Source organism: Mytilus californianus, unplaced genomic scaffold, assembly GCF_021869535.1.
Source record: "Mytilus californianus isolate M0D057914Y unplaced genomic scaffold, xbMytCali1.0.p SCAF_6, whole genome shotgun sequence".
NCBI lineage: Eukaryota > Metazoa > Mollusca > Bivalvia > Mytilida > Mytilidae > Mytilus > Mytilus californianus.
The window spans coordinates 68,430,742-68,453,371 of NW_026262712.1; the positions used below are offsets into that span (position 1 = coordinate 68,430,742).

General features: G+C 32.8%; 1 protein-coding gene and 1 long non-coding RNA gene across 3 annotated transcripts in view; one reads left to right on the forward strand and one right to left on the reverse strand.

Annotated features, from left to right (window-relative positions):
• Window positions 1-22,630, forward strand: part of LOC127706852 (oxysterol-binding protein-related protein 8-like) — a 79,992-nt gene that overhangs the window by 19,103 nt on the left and 38,259 nt on the right. Inside the window, exons 1-3 of one of the 2 annotated variants that reach the window (XM_052211571.1) lie at window positions 13,707-13,766; window positions 19,367-19,437; window positions 19,865-19,959. In XM_052211571.1, the coding sequence (XP_052067531.1) occupies window positions 19,386-19,437; window positions 19,865-19,959 (147 nt within the window). In that variant the 5' untranslated portion in view covers window positions 13,707-13,766; window positions 19,367-19,385. Of the gene's footprint in view, window positions 1-13,706; window positions 13,767-19,366; window positions 19,438-19,864; window positions 19,960-22,630 lie in introns of those variants that run through there. The other variant, XM_052211570.1, reaches the window with a different exon arrangement.
• On the reverse strand, window positions 11,485-13,228 carry LOC127706856 (uncharacterized). The gene is made up of 2 exons (XR_007984589.1): window positions 13,150-13,228; window positions 11,485-11,980 (listed from the first exon to the last, which is right to left on the reverse strand). It is a non-coding gene; the product is annotated as an uncharacterized LOC127706856 (long non-coding RNA).

Consider the following 22,630-nt stretch of genomic DNA (forward strand, 5'->3'; position numbering starts at 1 on the left):
AATAAGTTACACAGTGTGCAATTGTCCTAATACGAGAATTATATACTGCAGCTGTGCTTATGATTTGCGCAGTAAAATTGCATTGACTGTATAATCATATGTCATATACAGTCACTGACCGTATATCGCCTTGTTTATGACGTTGACAATGCGTTTACGTAAAGTTTTATTTATGACGTCAATAAAACACACAGGTTCACAAAAATTTTAAGACGTCCGCTCCAAATAAAAAAATGACAGTTTTTACCATAAATATTAATTATACTCTGCTCGAAATTATTAGGACAGTTTTAAATTCAACCAAATAGATTTTGAGATTAAATCTAAAACTGAAAATAAATTAAAAATATTAAGACTATTAAGCAGCTAAAAAAAATTACACTGTAATTTATTAAGACAATATCAGCCAATATAATTGGGAGAAATTACTCTAAATCTGGATAAAAACTATTATATATGTTAATGATGCAAGAATAATCAGAGGTAACTTTTCTGTAACATAACACTTCCATTTTAGGTTCTTTTGTATACCTTTGTGATTTTCACCGAGAGCAGAGTTGGGAAAGATGGCTTACTGCAGCACATAATGGACTGCACACAGAGAAGACCTATGTTTTTCCACTTCTAAGACCTATTGCTAGGGCACTTAATGAAGATGATTATAATTATGCCTTGTCTACATTAAAGGTATTAAAATAAGATAAGCTTATTCTCAGACATATTCAAATATGGTGTTCATAAAACACTTACAAATTCTGGAAAAAACAATGAACTTAATACAATAACATATTGTAAACCCATTTATTTTCACATATGGTTAACCTTTGCAATTTTAACATGAGGATGAAAAAATAAAGTGACAGTTTTTATACAGATAATGAAAATGCTTGAAATTGCAACACCAGGATAACGTTTTGTGCTGTAGAACAATATATATATATATTAATAGATAATGTAAAATTTGTACATTATGCATATGCCTGTTGTGTAGTTGTGAATAATTGTCAAGTGTGTAGTTGTTGTATGAAATGATTGTATAGTTTTTAAATTAATGTCTGTATTCCAGTAAACATGGAAAATGAGTATGTTATTTCTTCTTTATTTCCACTTTAATCATGTCTCTTTCTGATTGAATATAGAGAAACACACATAAGCAACTAACAGCACCCCTGGTACGGGATAACGTTTGAGCTGTATTGTTTATATTGATTATATTTTGATCATGTTGCCCATGGTGGCAAGTGGAAGTACAGTAGAACAATATATATTAATAGATAATGTAAAATTTGTACATTATGCAGATATATGCCTGTTGTATAGTTGTGAATAATTTGTCAAGTGTGTAGTTGTTGTATGAAATGATTGTATAGTTTTTAAATTAATATGTCTGTATTCCAGTAAACATGGAAAATTAGTATGTTATTTCTTCTTTATTTCCACTTTAATCATGTCTCTTTTTGATTGAATAAAGAGATATACACATAAGCAACTAACAGCACCCCTGGTACGGGATAACGTTTTGTGTTGTATTGTTTATAATGATTCTATGTTTGATTATGTTGCCCATGGTGGCAAGTGGAAGTACAGTAGAACAATATCGTTTATAGATAATGCAATATCAGTACTTTAATTTTATTCAAATAGATGCATGGTGAAAGTGAATAATTGTTAAGTGTGTGTAGATATTGTAAGAAATGGTTGCACTTTTTAATTGTCTGTTGTTAAGTAAATGAAGCTATGTTTATATTTATTCTTTCTTTTTTCGACTTTCATATTGTATAGTTCTGATTGAACATAGAAATACATGTAAGCAACTGCCAGCACCCTTGATACCGGATAACGTTTTGTGCTGGATTGCTCATATTGTTTGTATGTTTGATCCTGGTGTCAAGCGCAATATTATATTTACATGAATTATGGGTGCAGATGCTTTTTAATTGTTTATACATTATAAATTATGATTTTATTTTTTATATTTGGAAGACTGTGTATGTAATTATCTCTTCTTTACTGTATATTTAAGGGGCCTTTGGTGGCCGAGTGGTCTAAGTAGTTACTACTGTAATTACTAACCAGTCAACACTGAGGTTGTGAGTTTGAACCCCACTTGTGTGGGTGCACTCGACTCCAATCTTAATTGACTAGGATTGTCAGTTTTCCTATCGAAGGTCGTGGTTTTCTCCGGCTTCCTCTACCAATAAAAACTGGCCAAAAAAGTTCCTGTTCCCTGACTGAAGAATCATTGTGTTCCCATTTGCAGATTGTTTGATTGTAAAATCTGGAAATGGGAGACCGAGACCAGGGCTTCCAAAATTATTTTTAGCCAGCCGGACATTTTATATATTATCCCGATTTTAATCCCTTAAGACTAAATAAAGAAAAGGCAATTATGGTAATCATGCAGTTGCCGAGTTGGCCATCCCAATGATTGACATTAAAAAAAAACGATATTAAAACTTTCTTTGATTCAAATTCGAAGTTCTGATGTAAACTGTTAAATTGGCAGTGCATCATTCGAAGTGTGCAACATCACCGTACTTATATCTGCCTTAGACTTTTTATTTGTGCAAAATATCGTTGTCAAAAACTTTACTTTCGTTTTTAAATCCACCGGATGTTATCTTGACAATGGTAAAACATGGACCAGAGACGGATACGTAAATTCCGTGTACGTTTGCAAAGCATGAATGAGTGTATAAGTAGCTCATTCTACGTTATTTCTTCAAGAAAATATTCGAAGTAAACGTGAGATAAAGGTATCAATGACAATTTAAGCTTTTTTTGAAGAAATTAGGATGCATAATTAAATTTCACACCTGCGCACATGCGCACACGTGTACTAGTTCAAACAGAGACATGTCTCTGGTTCAAACAACGTGGTTATGACGATTTTTCATTTTCACCTTTTTAATTTTTTCATCAAATCATATTTGTAAATGTATTTCTGATAAATTAAATCTTTTTAACTAAATTAATTAGATGCAAACCGGTGAAATGTAAGAAAATAACTTTGAATAGACCAATCAATGTCCGGTTCAAAATAGTTTACCTGTCACCTGAACAGGTCAATTTCAGCTGTTCGACAACTAATTAGCCTTTATTAAAATGAGAAGGTATTTAAGTAGGGGTTGTTTTGATAGTACTTAATGATCATGTCACTTTTATGACCGGAAATGTGTGGCTGTTAAAGGCAAAAGGTTGGGTCAAAAAGATCGCGAATTATGTTAAAAATTATTGTGACCGCCTCTAAAAAAGCCTTGAAAACTAAAAAGTAGACGACCGTTTCGTGCTTTGCCCAGCCGGACTTTTACCGGACATTTATGGAATATATGACCGTTTTGGAAGCCTTGACCGAGACAGGAACTTTGTACTACATTTAGTGCTGCATAACATTATGAATCATCTTTTTATTAGGTACATTGATTGCAATATGTCCAGATTAGAGACTGGCACAGTTAAGGATTTGTTGGCCTTTACTGTTCTGCATTATATTAAGTTACATTTAGGAATTAAAAAAAAAAACAGATTCCTAAGCTTTGACATAAGGAACACCCATAAATACTGAAAGTGAAATGGTTAAGAAATCATATCTGTCATGTCTGTATTCATTGCCGAAACAGATATTCTGTAGCATGCTGATTACATATATACCAGTATAATGTACATGTATAATAGTACTTTGAAAAAGGAATTTCACTACAGGAAAGTAAAAATCATCATATGTGTAGTAAGGTTCAGATTTCAACTCTTTCATCCATTGTCAATAAACAGGATAGATCTAAATAAGAGGCACTGATGAGGCAAAAGAAATTGACAAAGACTTATCTTTTCACGGTTCTTAATTTGTAAATCTTGTTAAGAAGCATTTATGTTCTACCATACATGTATTCATTTGAAGAATATTTCATCAATTGAATACGCAAATGCATACATGTGTGAATGGGTCGAAACTTTCCTGATGACCATTTTAGATTGAACTTGAATTGTATATTAAAGATTTTTCTTTATTAACAGTCTAGGCCTAAAAATGAAATGAGAAGATCGTATTTACAGTTTTTGTACGCCCGTCAAATAATCATAAATTGTTTTTGAGATACGGCGCGACATGTGAAAAAAAACACACACCTGTTTTAGTTACTAAGTCCCGTAACTCAAAAAGTTTTAATCTTATTTTCACCAAAAAGTATACAGATCGTTTGACCATCATAAGAAACAACTATGTTAAGTTTCATGAAATTTGGATAAGTCATTCTCAAGTTACGGTGCGACATGTTTACGCCGGACAGACAGACGGACGGACGCCGGACATTTGTATAACATAATACGTCCCGTCAAAAATTTGACGGGCGTATAAAAACAATTTATGATTATTGCTTAAAACTTTACACACTTCTTAGTTATATTAATCTTAAGATCTGTATACTTTTTGGTGATGATTCAAAATTTTATTTTTGAGTTATTGAGTATTTTGTTAAAAAGGGGGAGGGGTTTTTCACATGTCGCGCCGTATCTCAAAAACAGTTTATGATTATTGCTTAAAACTTTACACACTTCTTAGTTATATTAACCTTAAGATCTGTATACTTTTTGGTTTTGATTCAAAATTTTATTTTTGAGTTATTGAGTATTTTGTAAAAAAAGGGGGAGGGGTTTTTCACATGTCGCGCCATATCTCAAAAATGATTTATGATTATTGCTTAAAATTTTACACACTTCTTAGTTATATTAATCTAAAGATCTGTATACTTTTTGGTTTTGATTCAAAATTTTATTTTTGAGATATTGATTTTTTTTTTTAAAAGGGGTGTTTTCACATGTCGCGCCGTATCTCAAAAACGATTTATGATTATTGCTTAAAATTTTACACACTTCTTAGTTATATTAATCTAAAGATCTGTATACTTTTTGGTTTTGATTCAAAATTTTATTTTATAGATATTGAGTTTTTTGTAAAAAAAAAAAGGGGGTTTTCGCATGTCACGCCGTATGTCAGAAACTATTTATGCTTATTGCATAAAAATTCACACACAAGACGACGGGCGTATCATGCGCTCATGGCGCAGCTGTTTTTTATTAGATATATATATACATATATAATTACTCTTAATATCAGCACAACAATTTTGTCTTGTCTATTTGTCTATTCTTTTAAATTTAAATCCATAGGTCATATCGAAATTACTGTCATCAGGAAGGTCGCAGGGAGTTTGTCTTTGTTTTAAAATAAAGTAAATATAAAAATTGTGTCTTTTGTCTTTGTTTTTACATTTTTCACACAGAACCAACCTGGTTGAAGCTTATTAAAAAGATGTAAATTTTGTTTTAAAAAAAATGTGGGGGACTGATATACACAGGCGAAATAGTAACCCACCTTTCTTCAGTCATGATAGTGGAGGTATAGTTAAAAATTAAATGTACATGTACTGTTTTCCTTATTAGGGCCCCGCCGAATGGCAGACGCCATATAGTGATCAGTCTGTATGTCCGTAACAAATTGTGTCCGCTCTATATCTAGAGAACCGTAATGATTGCAAAGTTTATAGTCGACATGTATATTAACCAACACAAGAGGGTGTGTCATAATGTATGTACAACTTCCTAGGTCAAAGGTCAAAAACTTTGGTTTAAGTTGACAACCCCATGTCCTATGGTAAAAATTGTGTCCGCTCTATATCTTAAGAACCGTTATGATTTCAAAGTTTATACTTGACATGTATATAACCCAACACCAGAGGGTGTGTCATAATGTATGTACAACTTCCTAGGTCAAAGGTCAAGGTAAAAAACTTTGGTTTTAGTTGACAACCCCATGTCCTATGGTAAAGATTGTGTCCGCTCTATATCTTAAGAACCGTTATGATTTCAAAGTTTATACTTGACATGTATATAACCCAACACCAGAGGGTGTGTCATAATGTATGTACAACTTCCTAGGTCAAAGGTCAAGGTAAAAAACTTTGGTTTTAGTTGACAACCCCATGTCCTATGGTAAAGATCGTGTCCGCTCTTTATCTTGAGAACCGTTATGAATTTAAAGTTTATACTTGACATGTATATAAACCAACACCAGAGGGTGTGTCATAATGTATATACAACTTCCTAGGTCAAAGGTCAAGGTCAAAAACTGGTTTTAGTTGACAACCCCATGTCCTATGGTACCACACATTATTTACAGCTGGGCACACAGAGATGGCTCCCATCTCAATGATATCTAGTTCTACATATATTTGTCCCTTTCTTTATGTGTGTCAGTATCTGCATGTACACGTATGTGCTATTAATTTTGTTGTAAAACACAAATGGATTTAAATCAAAGAAAGTATAAAGGATTGTGTACTCTCAAGAATATCAAGAAAAAGTAACAATCCGGTATAGTTAACTTCATCCATACATAATGATATTTAAGGCTGTGAAAGAAGGTGAGACAGGACACGAAGGTATGGATTTTTTTTCTGTTGAAGGATTAACGAGCATGATCATGATGATGAGACCATTCATTTTTATTAACCACAAAGTTCAAAATTATAAATGATGATGATCATATACATGATATATGGAATTTTCTATTGTTTCTTTCATATTGTTACATTTACATGTTATGATATTGTACAGTATTAAAATATAATCAATACTGAATTTCTTTAAAATATACTCTGGTTTGTTGTATATCTGTAGCAGATCAAAAAAGGGGGGATCTGGGTTTTTGTCGAGCCTGCGACTTTTGTCGCAAAAGCGAGACATAGCGATCCTACATTCCATTGGCGTCATCAAATATTCACTCTGTGGTTAAAGTTTTTGAAATTTAAATAACTTTCTTAAACTGTCCTGCATTTCAACCAAACTTGGACAGAAGCTTGTTTATGATCATAAGATAGTATCCAGAAGTAAATTTTGTAAAAAAAAAATCCTGTTTATCCGTATTTTACTCATAAATGGACTTAGTTTTTCTGTCAGTCAACATTACTCTGTGGTTAAAAATTTTCAAATTTTAATAACTTCTTATACTATCCTGGATTTGTACTACACTTGGACAGAAGCTTGTTTGTGATCATAAGATAGTATTCAAAAGTAAATTTTGTTAAAAAAAAAATCCTGTTTATCCGCATTTTACTTATAAATGGACTTAGTTTTTCTGTCAGTTAACATTACATTCACTCCGTGGTTAAAGCTTTCAAAATTTTAATAACTTTCTTAACTATCCTGGATTTGTACCACACTTGGACAGAAGCTTGTTTATGATCAAAAGCTAGTATCTAGAAGGAAATTTTGTAAAAATTTATTTCCTGTTTTTCCGTATATTACTTATAAATGGACTTAGTTTTATTCCAGTTAACATTACATACAGTCTGCAGTTAAAGTTTTTAAAACATTTATTAGCTTCATAAACCTTCTTGGATTTTTACCAAACTTGAACAGAACTTCTTGCAATCAAAAGATAGTATCTAGAGGAAAATTTTTAATAATTTTTTCCCCATTTTTGTTGAGCCTGCCACTAACAGCAAAAGTAGACGAGACACTGGGTTCTGTGGAACCCTTACGAATTTTTTTTTCAAAGACTAATGCTATTGTATGGCGACTTATGGTTGGAGCCCCCTTTTTATCCTGTGCTGGAACCCCCTTTTTAATATGGCTGGATCCGCTTTCATGTCAATCCTGCAACATATTTAAAGTCAACCCGGCCCCCTAAAAAAAAAAATTCATAAGGAATAAAGATATATATGAATTCAATCGACTTGGGCCGGATCAGTTTGGGGCCGTAATGATCTGATACCCTGGATCCGCCCTGTGTATTATCATTCATTACAAGGGTGTTAATAGGTTTAAGGATGTTCGTTCCTCGTTTTTGAGTTTTTGCCAGATATTCGGAATCCTTTGGTTTTATCCATGCAGTACCATTTTAAAATTTTGCCCACTAACACCTACTTTTTTTTTCCAATAATTTGATATTTTTTTCTGCTTTTTTAGTTTCTTTCTTTATCTATCAATTTAAAACATTCTTTTAAAAAGCTTGTTATTTTAAAACAGAGAAGCAAACATCCTTAACAGAATACAAGATAACTATAAAAAAATTAGTATAAGGTCAAGACATAGTATTGATAACAGAAACAAAGGATAGTGAAATGATTATTTTATAGTGAATAGAAAAAAATTACAGCATACATATGTCACATGTATGTACCCCTCTCTCGCCACCCTCATTAAAACATATTGATATTTGAACCTTTACTTCACATGATTCCCTCTTTTTTTTTTTTGAAGTATGCAATTAGGGAGCTACCATTTGATTTTTATGGGGGGGGGGGGGGGGGGGGGGGGGGGGGGCTAGGATGAAATTTGATAAAAATAGGCAGGACAGGAGTTTTGAGTAAAAAAGGATGAGACACTTTGCCAAAAAAAAAGGCAGGATGACAATTCAAGTAAAAAAAAAGCAGGATAAACTAAAAAAAAAAAGGCAGGACCGAATAGAGTGAAAAATAAAAAGGCAGGACAAATTTTTCATCCTAGCCCCCCCCCCCATAAAAATCAAAATTATGGTAGCTCCCTTACACTATTTCAAGCATTACACATGGTGGTATAGGAATGGGGGGTCTTTAATTTTCACTTCCCTTCACTAGGGTGGTCAGCCAAAAGATGAAGTTTAGAGAAAGTGCATAAAATTACATTATTATAAAAGAGCACAAAAATATACCCGGACTCCCCTACCTCCCGCTTCCCACCCCTCATTCCCAGCACAGCAGTATCTGCGTTATGGATTTCCACTGCAGATCAATACTATAGATGAAGATAGATTCCCAGGTTCCCATTATTCCTTCCACCCCTCATAGCAAGTCTGTGCTTAATTGTTACAGTTGTTTATTTATACATCCACATTATCTACAGAAGTTCATAATCGGAAGTAAGAACAACATTATCTTCTTTTATAGAAGAGTTCATACGAGAAAAATAAATATAAAATACATAACGGATTTTATTCCGGAATCTGAGAAGCCTCCATAGGATATAAGGTCCACCATGTAGACAAGTCAGGGATGAATAACCTCGATAGCTAATCAAGTGATAGGAAAACTTATTTCAGATCAAATAAATTCTTTTTCTAAAAAACTACTTGAAATAGTTGTATTTTTTTTAATGTATTTGATTGAGAAAATATTTTTTTCTTTTTTTCGGCATTTCTTTTAATTTAAAAAGTAAAATCTGGTAATGATCATGATATTACAAGAAACATTTCTTTGCTAAAGTTTGCTTCTAAATTACACAGTGAAATTATGTGTGTCCGATTTTCCGGTAATTATTTCCTTAGAGTTGTGACTGTGGATTCACAGGTGTGCGATTACGCAATTTATTGCCCTCCGATCACCTGAATTTTGCCGGAGGTGAAGTTCTAAGTGGATTATTACTTGGTAACTGTTTTTACAACTAATCAAATTCTGACATTATTTTAACCATGACCAGAACTTTATTTTAACAGAAACACTGGGCTATACTATGAATAGGGTAAACGGATAGAAAGTCACAGTACAAAAAGTCACAGGACATAAAGTCACAAATTGGATAGGACAAATCACAAATAATTTACTGACAATTGTTTGAATATAAAAGAGAAAGATCTTCAAATAATATCTTTTTTTACATTTATTCATTTTTAAGTTCAGGAAATTGTTCATAGGCCTTGATAAATGAAAAATTATTAAATTTTAATCATGCAAATAATATATTTCTTGGCACCATGAAGCCATTTAAGTGCCAAACCACTTTGACATTTTGTTATCATAACAATTATTTGATCATCATTGATATTTATTGTATAAATTTTAATTACAAAGTTGCTTCATATATTATAGTTCAATGAAAAATCAAAAAATTATTTTTAAAATTAGTGTTTTCTTGTTCAGAGAAAAATAATCTCAAAACTGAATTGTGACTTTTCGTCTGTGACTTTTTGTCCGTGACTTTTTGTCCTGTGACTTACTGTCCTACATTCTACTATAGTATTCAATCAGGAACAAAAATAGTCATTTAACATGTCAAAAAAAGAAATCAGAAAGCAACTTTTGTATATAAAAAAAATATGTAGCCAGTAGAATTTTGTCTCCTGGAAAACGGATTTAAATGATTAATTTTTGATTGACCTACAATAACATTATTTGTGGAACCTTTGCATGAATTTCCTAAATGAACGTACATTATGTACAGTGTTGTCGAAATCACTATTTTTGCTGTCATGAAATATTGAATATGAATCTGTCATTATTTGTAGTTTTTTAGAGACTTAATATCACAGACCCTGATTAAAAACAACGTGTATCATAAGTACAGTAAAATGCTCTGCTGAACTGTAGAATTTTAATGTTCTGTTTCATAGACCACAGAAGTACTGCAACATCCTTATCTTAACTCTTTCCTACCGGGTAGTGAAACTCGAGTTTGAAATTAGAAATATTTAAAATTGAAGACAAGTTTTATCTGATCTTTTGTGGGTTTATGTTTCGGTGCAGTGCTATGTGGGCTGTTATTTTCTTTTCATTTGTCATTTTTTTTATCTGTGTTACATGACCTTGTACTTTTTGTATTGCCCCTTGACATCTCCTGCTTCTGTTTAAACCTTTACCACTAATATCTCATCTGGTTTAAATAAAATAGTGTCTCATTCCCGGAATTTGTTATACAGGAATTCATTTTAATATCAGTTTTTTTTAAGCATATAAACTGCTTGGTCTCTTCACACAATTTATGTTTAGGACGAAAGCATCAATAGGTACATACATGTACCAGGTCACCAATATATAAGTACACGTTATGTGCTTTTGACCTCCACAAGAATTCTTAAACATTCATAGATGTGCAAAGAATATTTTTGTCGTTGGGTTGTTGTCTCATTGACATATACCTCACATTTCTGAATAGTCATAGCAGCTGTGCCTTTTCAATTTATTGCAGAAAATATTTGCATTAACATTTTTCAAAATAGGCAAACAGTGATCACAGAATGAGGACATGTAAAACTGAAACAACACAACACATTGAACAGATAAATATAAACAAGCACCATTGCTAAAGGACTGAAACAAACATAGATGATGACAAATATGAGCGACTAGTAGTGTACAAGTAGAGTGAACATTTCTTGCTTCTTATTCTAAACATTTTGTCATTTCATGTAAACAATTAAATATGTTATTTTCCGAGGAGAGGAAGGAATTTGTGAAACGAAATATTTTGCCTTTAGTACTGTCAAGTTATATATTCACAGGAGTGTTGTTAAATAAATGAACATTTTCCCTTTTTTTACATTATGCTACCTTTATGCTACAAAGGTAGCATTTCCATTCTCATGATATACAAAGATATTATAGAGTGGCCTTCCAATGATAGTCATACATGTAAATCATTGTCTCATTGGCAATCATACTACATCATCATATTGTTATACATGTATGTAAAAATTATGTACATGTATACTTTGTAAACGTAAAGAAGACAAACGAAGTTGAACACAAGATATTTATTTGCATTTTTATCCGTATACATGTAGTCTCTGCACAACTGCCACTTCTGTTTCAAATTCAATAGATTGAATGCGGAGTCTTGTATTTATTCTAAGTTCAATGATGTCACCATCACTTGCACTAAAATCGCATACACATGTACATCAAGTTTGGCATATGAACTATGATATTTGAACTACAATAATGTGGTGTTTTCACAGTCAGGATAAGCACATGTCATTTTCTCTCTTACAAAACCATTTTTTAGTATCACATCGATAGTAGTACATGTAATCGATCCACTACATGACTGTGCAGTAACATTTGAAAAAAGTCATCACTAATAGTTGTTCCTGTCTGCCAGGGAATCTTTTTTTCAATCAGAAAGGCTAGGGAGTCCTACATTCAGCACATGTATGATATTACATCTCTTGTATGCTGCACTGTTAGGTAAATTTGATCAACATCTTTGTTCTTTTATAACATGCAGGATCCTGTTAAAAAAAATGCTGTCAGATACTGAATGTAAATATACATGTATATAAACTTGTAAATGTCATCAAAGTGGTGGAAATAATGAAAAAAAACAATTTATATACACAAAACCGGTATGTCTTGGGAAAGTAATTCCTGTGATCAATGGTGATGGGTACATTTGTTCGTTAAAGATTGACAATTTTATAAACTGTAGCCATGGACAGGTGCCTGTCTTTATATTGAAGAGAATGAAAATGGCTGACAGCTTGAATGGTCATTTTTAATTATAAATTGCATCAAAGCTGGTGAAAATATGGAAAAAACAACTGTTATACACAAATCCAGTATGTCATAAGAAAGTAATTCATGTGCTGGGAATAATTATTCTCTAAAGATGGAAAAGTTTATTGACTGTAGACATGGACAGGGGCCTGTCTTTATATTGAAGAGAATGAAAATGGCCGACAGCTTGAATGGTCATTTTTAATTGTAAATTGCATCAAAGCTGGTGAAAATATGGAAAAAACAACTGTTATACACAAATCCAGTATGTCATAAGAAAGTAATTCATGTGCTGGGAATAATTATTCTCTAAAGATGGAAAAGTTTATTGACTGTAGACATGGACAGGGGCCTGTCTTTATATTGAAGAGAATGAAAATGGCCGACAGCTTGAATGGTCATTTTTAATTGTAAATTGCATCAAAGTGGGTGAAAATATGTAAAAAACAACTGTTATACACAAATCCAGTATGTCATAAGAAAGTAATTCATGTGCTGGGAATAATTATTCTCTAAAGATGGAAAAGTTTATTGACTGTAGACATGGACAGGGGCCTGTCTTTATATTGAAGAGAATGAAAATGGCCGACAGCTTGAATGGTCATTTTTAATTGTAAATTGCATCAAAGTGGGTGATTTAATGAAAATTCAACATATTTACACAAAACCAGTATGTCTTGGGAAAAGTGATTCATCTCATAAATGGTTTTATTCCTTTTCGAATGAAAAGGTTTTAATAAAAAATACGTCCGTGTAAAAAATTTTCATAACGTCCATGTCGGCCAAGCTTTCCCCTTATTATTGACCACAATAAAACGTTAATCGTCACAATATTTTAACTAACAATTACTACAAACTGAATAAAACAAGGTAAATAATTTACGAAATTGAAATATATACTTACATTATGCTGTTTTGAAAAGCTTGATGTAAAATAAAAATCGAAGCGGTGGTGAACTTGTCATGATCAGATGCAAAATGGCGTTCTCGTTAAAGTCTCGTGTGATGCGTGTTTTTAATTGGATTTCGCTGACCACTGTTACAGTTGCCAATATCTGTGTATATATGTCTCTGTTTCGAGACATTCAACTCTGTATAAGTCTCAGGTTTATGTTCATTTTTAGCTTGTATTAATTATGTAACTACATAATTTGTTTTGGTCTTCACCTGATAAACGTGTCAGAAAAGATATATTTTTCATATTTCATCTTTCTTGTAATCTATTTTTCACTGCAGATATGAGTTTTCACTCTGACAGCGTTTCTTTATTATTCCAGACAAAGTCAAAACCAAAGTATTTTTGAAACTGAAAAATGTGTTTGTTAAAGGTACAATCAATTAACTTCGGTTGACATGGTTGACTTATATACTAATTTAGAAAAGAAAAGGAAAGCAACTGCATATTTTACAGCGCGCCAATCTCACCGAATACTGGTTCTAATTTTCCACTAGGTGTCGTCATCGATTTCCTGTTTACAAGCTGTCAAAATCAGAAAAATCACTTACAACTTATTTCACTTGGTATGCTGGTTTGGGTTACTTCTTATTATAACGCACAACTCCTAATCCTTCAAATGATCATACATATTCTAATTTTTACAGAAACTGTAATCTGTCATTGTAGGAAATAACTGTGTAGACATCCATGAGCTGATGAAGCTAATGAGTGTTGGCACGGTTTCATGTCGATCCGGCCCCACGTCGATCCGGCCCAAGTCGATCCGTCCCACGTCGATCCGGCCCAACGTCGATCCGGCCCATATTTAAAGTCGATCCGGCCCCAATAAAAAAATATATTTATAACGAATAAAAATAAAGATATATATTAATTGTAATTCATAAATGTTTATGAATTTTATTATAATGTAAAAGGTGTACGGTAAAAAAATGGCCTTTAACAAATATTTTCTTTAGATCTATGAGTATAAAACAAGTAGGTTGATAATGTTTTCATTACAAGTTTTCAAGATTATTGGGTATAATTATAATAAAAACGTATATAACAGAATTTAGTACAATCAACTGACATCAACATTAATCAGCAGTAATTAGCATTTTCTTTCAATTGACTGTGATCTTAACAAGTCTTTCATCCTGTGTAATAACAAATAGTTACATACACAACGGTACAAGCCGATTCCCAAGCTGATACATACAAACTTTGTTTTTGTTTTAAGTTCTTTAAACTTCTCAAATTGAGAAATGTTGTTTGATTTGCCGAATCCTTTCTATAAAAGAGGAGACAGAATGCGTTTGCTTTAAATATCACAATGGCTTTTCCTTGTGTGGTATGCGACATTTCGAACTTCACAAAGCAATCAACATGTAATGAGTGAGTAGATTTTCACCTGGACGGACGTGTTTACTATATGTCCTGTAGACCAAGGTGAATAAAATGTCGAATACTTAAATCATAATCTGATGAGTTGAGAATGGAAACTTCCGACCAACTACAAGAGGAGATTACAGCAGTTCTATCACTCGTAGAGAATCAACCCGCCGATTGGACTTTAACTAAACGGAATGGAAGATACTCCATGCAGATAAAATGGCGACAAACATCACAAAAGCCTACAACCTGCTATACAAACAGACACAATCACACTCAGTTTCGTATCGATTTAAAATAATTCTTTGACTGGTACACCAATACTTCACTTACCTGTTGTCATCCATCATCGATACTTTTTGCAAAATCAATTTATACTGTTAAAAATTCTCCAAAGTCAATATAGTTTATTCATATTTTATTATGGGGCCGGATCGACTTTGGGCCGGATCGACGTGGGCCGGATCGACTTGGGACGGATCGACTTTGGGCCGGATCGACTTGGGGCCGGATCGGTTTGGGGACGGAACGACCGGATACCGTTGGCACAACTTTCTGCCGGTGTTAATTTTTTTTTTGTGTACATTTTGTACTCGGCTATCACAATTCTGGTATATAATTTTATTCCAGTTCTGTCTTCCAGTATCATACTAGTTTGTTCTGCACATATTTTTTTTTTTTTTTATTGTACTGGTATGGTATAATATTTGTATAATGTTAAAGTCACTTCAACACTTGATAATAGGCCAATTTTCAAAGAGTATTTATTATGAATAAGTTATGCCGGTTGACCAGAGGCCAATCAGCCTAAATGAAATCCTGATGCTTAGGTCAAAACATTGACACGACCTGTCACGTTGTGCAAATGCATGGTTTCATCTGGTACTCTTTTTCTCAAGTTGTATCTCATGGTACTTGAGTATACTCTTTAGGTGCAGGATCAGGATTCAGAGCATATTAGTTCTCGAAATTGCCCTGTACTCTCTAAATATCCTCTAATAATATGTGCTATTCTTTCGTAGGTCTCTTTGCTTGTTAGTGCCAGTAGTGTACTAGTGTTGCCATATCTGCCTGGATGTTCCAATTCTCTCACTATCATGACTGTTGTATCATTTCTGTTCTTCCTTGTTGGTTTTTTGTACAGTTGAGTAGGAAATGTTCAGTATTTTCTTTTTGACCACATTTGTGATATGGCCTGAGGGCTTGACATATTTGATTGCAGTACTTTATCTGCTGTAGCCTGTTTGTAATTCAGACAAAATTCTCCCTCTTTCGGGGTTTGGATAATCGAGTTTGACAACCTTATCAACAATAGGTACAAGATCATACAATTTTCTCCCAGTCTCACTTATGGTCTATCTACTTTGCCATTATAGTTTTGTTGACATCCTGACTGCACTTCTTAAATCTGATATTGTATTGGTCATTTAGTGTTGAGGCCTCTTTTGTTGCATCTTTAGCCATTGAGCAATCGTCTCTGACACGTTTTAAACATTATACTTATAGAAAAGAAAGGATGTATGGGATATCCATCCATGACACAAAATCAGTACATGCACAGCAAAAAACACAAAAATCAAAGGTACAGCCCTTTCATTACTGTTCTTCATCTCAAAGTCACAGTAAGGCCTTCAGCAAGGAGCAAAAACTCTCACCTCAATGGAAATTAGCATTGTGACATTGAAAATATATAGGAAAATGCATGAATGTAAAAGTCAACTATTGGGTGACCATAACTTTTTTACAGTTTACACATATGAAACAAAGTTTAATATAAAGGGTTAGTTAATTAATATTTGCACAGAAATATATATGTTAAGAAAATACAAGTAGCACTAATAATATTCACTGTCTCGGACTGATAAGCTACACATCAAAATGTTCATAAATGGCAATAGCCATATTAAAGTTTCAGGTTTCTATAGTTTTGATTTTCATCTCTCCCTGTTCAACAAGTTACAACACTGTTGTTGTTCCTTCCAAAGATTGCTTGTCTTTATGATCTGTAATTTCATTCTTTTTTGTCTTCATGTGCATGGTATTTGGTGTACTGTGATAATTAAATGAACATGTTTCAAGTAGTGAAGACACTGTGAAGTTTTGATATACCAATTAACGATTTAAAAAAGTGAAAATATATTGATTATTGAAATTTTCGATAAATTTTAAATAATCGACAAGGTTGGGCAGTTAATACCAACCTTGGTATTCGCTGCCCCGGTCTTTACTCCTCATTTGGTCAATACTGGTGAATGAAATTTTCATGGTTCTTTTACTAATTCTACTAAAACATTGGAAGATGGGTTAAATTATTTTAAATTTATTCCTTTTGCATTTATAATTCAGTTTATAAAAAAGTTAATGGTGTTGGTATGTTTTATTAGCTATTAACATGGGTCATGAATAATTACTAAATTACTAATTGCATTGCTTTAATATATATATAAAATTTCTTTATTACTTATTTCAAGATGTCTAAATCAGGATATATTTAGCATGTTTAGTCTTGAAGTTGTTAGAATTTTACAGGTGACTAGACATTTTTCTAGATAAGCATTAGTCAAAGTTTAATAACTAATACTTTAACAACAGCCCACTTATAAATGTTGACATAACAGGAAAAAAGTAATTAAAGTGATTTTTGAAGACTGCCTTAAACATGTTAAACAATATTATTATTTCCTAACTTTACAACAGCATAATACAAAGCTTCTTAACATGCTAAATGGAGGAAATAGGAAGTTTGAAGAATCTATGTACACATATGGCTTTTGTATCTTTATTTTAATATTTTATTCTAACCTTTAACAATACATTATTTCCTGGTTTTCAATAGCATGATTGAAATCTTGACTTCTAAATGCAGGAAATTGAAAGTTTGAAGGATATTTACCCTTATAGCTTCTGTTTTTATCTTTACTTTGATATTTTTTCTAATAAATCACTGTCCACCATGTGTCCATGTAGAATTCTATTAATATAAGAAAGAGACAATTTATGCAGTTGTCTAAAATTGACTAAAACCCTTTCATATTCTCAAACTAGTCTATGAATTGTTTATACATGTATCATGTATATAAAATGACTTTTTGAACAAAATTTATTATCAAAATTTTTATTTTGATGAAATTATTATGAAGAAAACAAACTGCATAGTGTCATGTTAGTAACAAGAAGTAGTTGTGAGAAGTGCTTCCTGGTGAGAACTACGGCCTCACCAGTACATGTCTGCATTTTACACATAAAATTTTCTTATATATTGGTTTTAATGTGCAAGTACATGGACTTGTAAACAGGATCGAGTGCATGTTATATTCTATTTTTGTGTTTAAAGATTGCTAGACCATGTAGACACACCCTAAATCTACATTCCTCATGAGATTACACTTAAAACTGTCCCCTACTTTATTTGCATTTTTTTTTATAAGAATTTGTTTTTCTATCAAGGACTTTCAAGGTGGCAATCGAAACCCAGAAGTTAAAAAGAAAAACACATAACACCATCATCACCATGACCAAATATATAAACTATAGGCCATAAAACACTACAGAGAAAACTGTAGATTGAGCCACAGAAAACTGTAGACTGAGCCACAAAAAACTGTAGATTGAACCACAGAAAACTGTAAATTGAGCCACAGAAAACTGTAGATTGAGCCACAGAAAACTGTAGATTGAGCCACAGAAAACTGTAGATTGAGCCACAGAAAACTTAGATTGAGCCACAGAAAACTGTAGATTGAGCCACAGAAATCTGTAGATTGAGCCACAGAAAACTGTAGATTGAGCCACAGAAATCTTACCAAACACCAGGGGATCAAGGTTTACCACTTACTGGTACACTATTGGCACCTGCCGTGTTATTCTTGTCCAAAATGATAAGTGAAAACCACATGCCCAAATGTATTTACTGTTTCCCAATGTTTGATTATCTTTTTTCCATATACATGTAGTAATTGTAATTCTAATAACCTTATCATAATCATCCCAATTATTACTTCTTTATTGAAGAAATAATCCTATCTTGACACATAATTGGTAATGTCTTAGTTCATTTTCAAAAACAAAAGTACATTTTTTGTAATCATATGACATTCTTGCTGTCCTGTAAGCTAAAAGCTAAAAAAAATCTCAGTCCCCTTTATAGGTGGTCTTTGTTTTTATATCTTATCAAAAGATTTCCAACAAAAAAAAATTGATTGGATGATAGTAAAATGCTGAACAACCTTTTTAGCTCACCTGGCCCGAAGGGCCAAGTGAGCTTTTCTCATCACTTTGCGTCCGTTGTCGTCCGGCTTCGTCTGTTAACTTTTACAAAAATCTTCTCCTCTGAAACCACTGGGCCAAATTTAACCAAACTTGGCCACAATCATCATTAGGGTATCTAGTTTTAAAAATGTGTCCGATGACCCCGCCAACCAACCAAGATGGCCGCCATGGTGTTTTCTACTGGCATGAACATGCAAATTATTGGTGAATAAGCTAAAGGAAATGAATTGTTGATATTTGGCTCTTTATTGATTTGAACCAGGAAGGAAAAACTTTTAATTAATCATATTTAGAATATATATATATAAGTGCCCAGAAAATCAACATAACATGTATATATAAATCCATATGATGTATATAACCATTTTATATTAGAAGTGTTGAACAAATCTCAATTTTTTCCTTATCTGCAAAGTATTGCCTATTCTACTTACTGGGATTTCTGAATTATTTGACACAAGAGGCAATTGTGAAAACATAATGTACAGATCTATTAACTAAATAAGTTACATTTATATTTCAGTGAATGAAGACTAAAAAGTATGCCTCGTCATGGTAGCACAGGTGATACAGGTGGCAAAAATCCTGTCAATGGTAAGTCGTCTTTAAAAGTACATGTAACCTCTCTTCATTAATGAATTTAGAAGTACTATTGGGATTGCACTTAATGCAGAAACAAAAATTGGGAGGGCTATGGATATTACAAATGGTGGTATGTGAAATGCTATGTGTTACTTTTTCACAATGTATGTATTAGATACACCCATGAAGGTATTATCCCAATTGGGTGAATCTTATTTACACCAAGATATTTAGTTCTGATCATTTTGTGGTAAAGCTGAAAAGCATGATAAATGCAGACCATCCATTTTCATTTAATGACATCTTGGTGAAATATGTTTACATATGCTGTATAATTATCTCATTATGATAACTTTAAATCTAGTTTAATTGAATCCTGTTTTTATTAAGATTTCAGAAAGAAATGTATTTTTTAATAGAATAAACATTTTGTTTTCAGGCACCAGTGAAGACAACAATTCCCTTGAGTCGTCCGGAGGTATACCACAGTCAATATCCTCTCCTGTATTTTCTCCTACCAGGTCAAGAGCTAGTGTAAGTGTAAGTTATAGATGGTAATTAGCAAGGATCCGGAAATTTTTCCACACAATTTCGGTCATTTTGAGATGATTGAAAAGTTGGTGCCCCTTTCCAAATTGTCGATGTCAACTTGACTAGATTCATAGCATCAACGAACTTGTATTGCTGTTTCATCGCATTTACTAATGTCTTACCATTACCATGAAGAACAGTTGAGGGAAGGCAATAGTTTAAAATTGAAATGGTTTTAATGACTCAAAATGGTAAATCTCTCAGACATTGCTTACGTTTCTTTCGATTTGACAAAAGTTAAAACCGGAAGTTTGCGATAAAGTTAAAGTACGAATAATTCCAGATTCATTTCCGGGATTTGTTTTGTTTATCAAATTGACAGGAAATCACTGACTTTTTATGGCTTTTTTGTTTTATTACCATTAAAAGTGTTTAAATGTACAGACAAAAGTTGCACTCGTTTAATTTAGCATGAAATCAATTTGCATTTTACAATTAAATATTAAATTTGCTGAAGACAATTTCACGCATGCGTATTATATAGTAAATAAAGCACATGAAAAAAAAAACTTTTTTCTCCGTAAATTTAGGTTTTATTTTTAAATCAGATTTGATGATTGTCTTTGCTGAAAAGTAATTAAATAATGAATACACTTGTCAGGGAATTTCAATTTTTGTTAAGATATTATTCTGAGCTTGTGATCACTGTCAGGTGTGAATAAACGTATTTACACTTTTGGTATTTAGCTATATTTTGCCACCGAATGACCTTAGATCTACTCCGAATCACCTTTTGACGTCAGGCAACAATCACTTTTTAATTGTGACGTCAAATGTTTTGAATTATGATGTCAAAGTTTACGGGAACCTGTGTGATTTTACGTAATTGCGGACAAATTTGCATACAAGTGTAAATACGTCTATTAAAACCACAGGTAAAAAGTGATTAGCGATCATTAGCCAATGTTTACCGGAGTCATTGATATAGATATTAGGAGGGCCCTCAGGATTATCAAACTACGGGAGTGGCAGTTTTATTACAGGAAAGGGATTATAAACAAAAACAAGTGATCACAACTTACACAAGACAGTGCAAATGACAATTAAAAAATCCGATTTCAAACATTGAGTCAATGAAATGACTGAAATTACTTCTTTAAAAAAATAAAATTTGTCCTAAATCCCAATTACTCGTTTAGGACAAATAGTTTCATCTTAGGACATGACTGGCATATATGACCGTTTCCGGACCCTTGGTAATTAGTCCACTTTATCTTTTCTCTTACCAGGGTAAACACTAGTGTCAGTTATTGGTGGGGAGTTAGTTCCCTTTATTACCATTGGCTTATGACATAGAAAGTAAAACATTACTTATCTTTAATAGTAAAGAACTGCCTCAGTGGTTGAGCAGTAAGTATCATGTTCATCTTGAATGAGCAAGGTGGTCAGATATATCCTTTACAGGGTGAAACTAAGGACTTTTATTTTGGAATTTTAGTCCTCCTACTTAGGAGTATAAAAGCAAAGCTTGATCATGTTGATTGGAATCATTGTAATGTTTCTTTTGGAGTTCCATGCACTCTATTACATCAATAGCTAGAATTTAAAAACAATCAGACTCAGTGTACTAGTTTAATACAAGTTAAAGCATGTTCAGTTATATCTCAATATAATAATTGAAAAGGTCAGAAATGTGGGCATACCAGGAAAGTAGTAATGGAATAGTCCTGATGGTCCATTGTTCTAGATTTTATGTACCTGTTTTTTGTCTCGATGAAAATCATAGGTATTGCTTTTCTGGCGGCCACAACAGAGGAGGATGCATCAACAATTGTTACGTTTTCTGCTAAAGTCAGTTTGACGGGAACTACTTGTGATAGATCAATGAAAAAAATGTATTACTATCAGTTTGATGGCTATTTCGATTCCCTGCCCCCTAGGTCATGGTCCAGTAACTTTCAATTAATAATTAATTCAATGGTAACTTTTCTGCTTAAGTCAGTTTGATAGGAACTACTTGTGATAGATCAATGAAATTTTCTATCAAGTTGCATTACTATCAGTTCATATCAGTGTGACAACTATTTCGAGGCCGTGCCCCCTAGGTCATGATCCAGTGACTTTGAATTAATTAGCAATTTTTGTCTTGCCTTGACAGAGTCAAAAAGTGAGACATAGGTATGCTGTTTCTGGTGTCGGCGGCAGCTGCGTCAACAATGTATTAGTTTGTGATTAGGTCTAGTTTATGGTGAACCACTAGTGGTAGGTCAATGATAATTGGTATGCAGTTGTATTATCATTGGCACATCTCATTACCATAGTGATTTTTTGGCCCCTCATTCATGGTCTATTGACTTTCAAACTTTGCTTAGTTTACATGAATTAGTTTGTGATTAGGTCAGTGTATGGGGAACCACTAGTGGTAGGTCAATGATATTTGGTATGCGGTTGTATAAGCATTGGCATATCTCATTTTTATGGAGATTATTTGGCCTCGCCCCCTCAGTCATGGTCTATTGACTTTCAAACTTTTGCTTAGTTTTCAAGTATTAGTTTGTGATTAGGTCAGTTTAAGGGGAACTTTTAGTGGTAGGTCAATGACAATTGGTATGCAGTTGTAGAAACATTTGCACATCTCATGTCCATAGAGAATATTTGGTCCTTACCCCTCAGT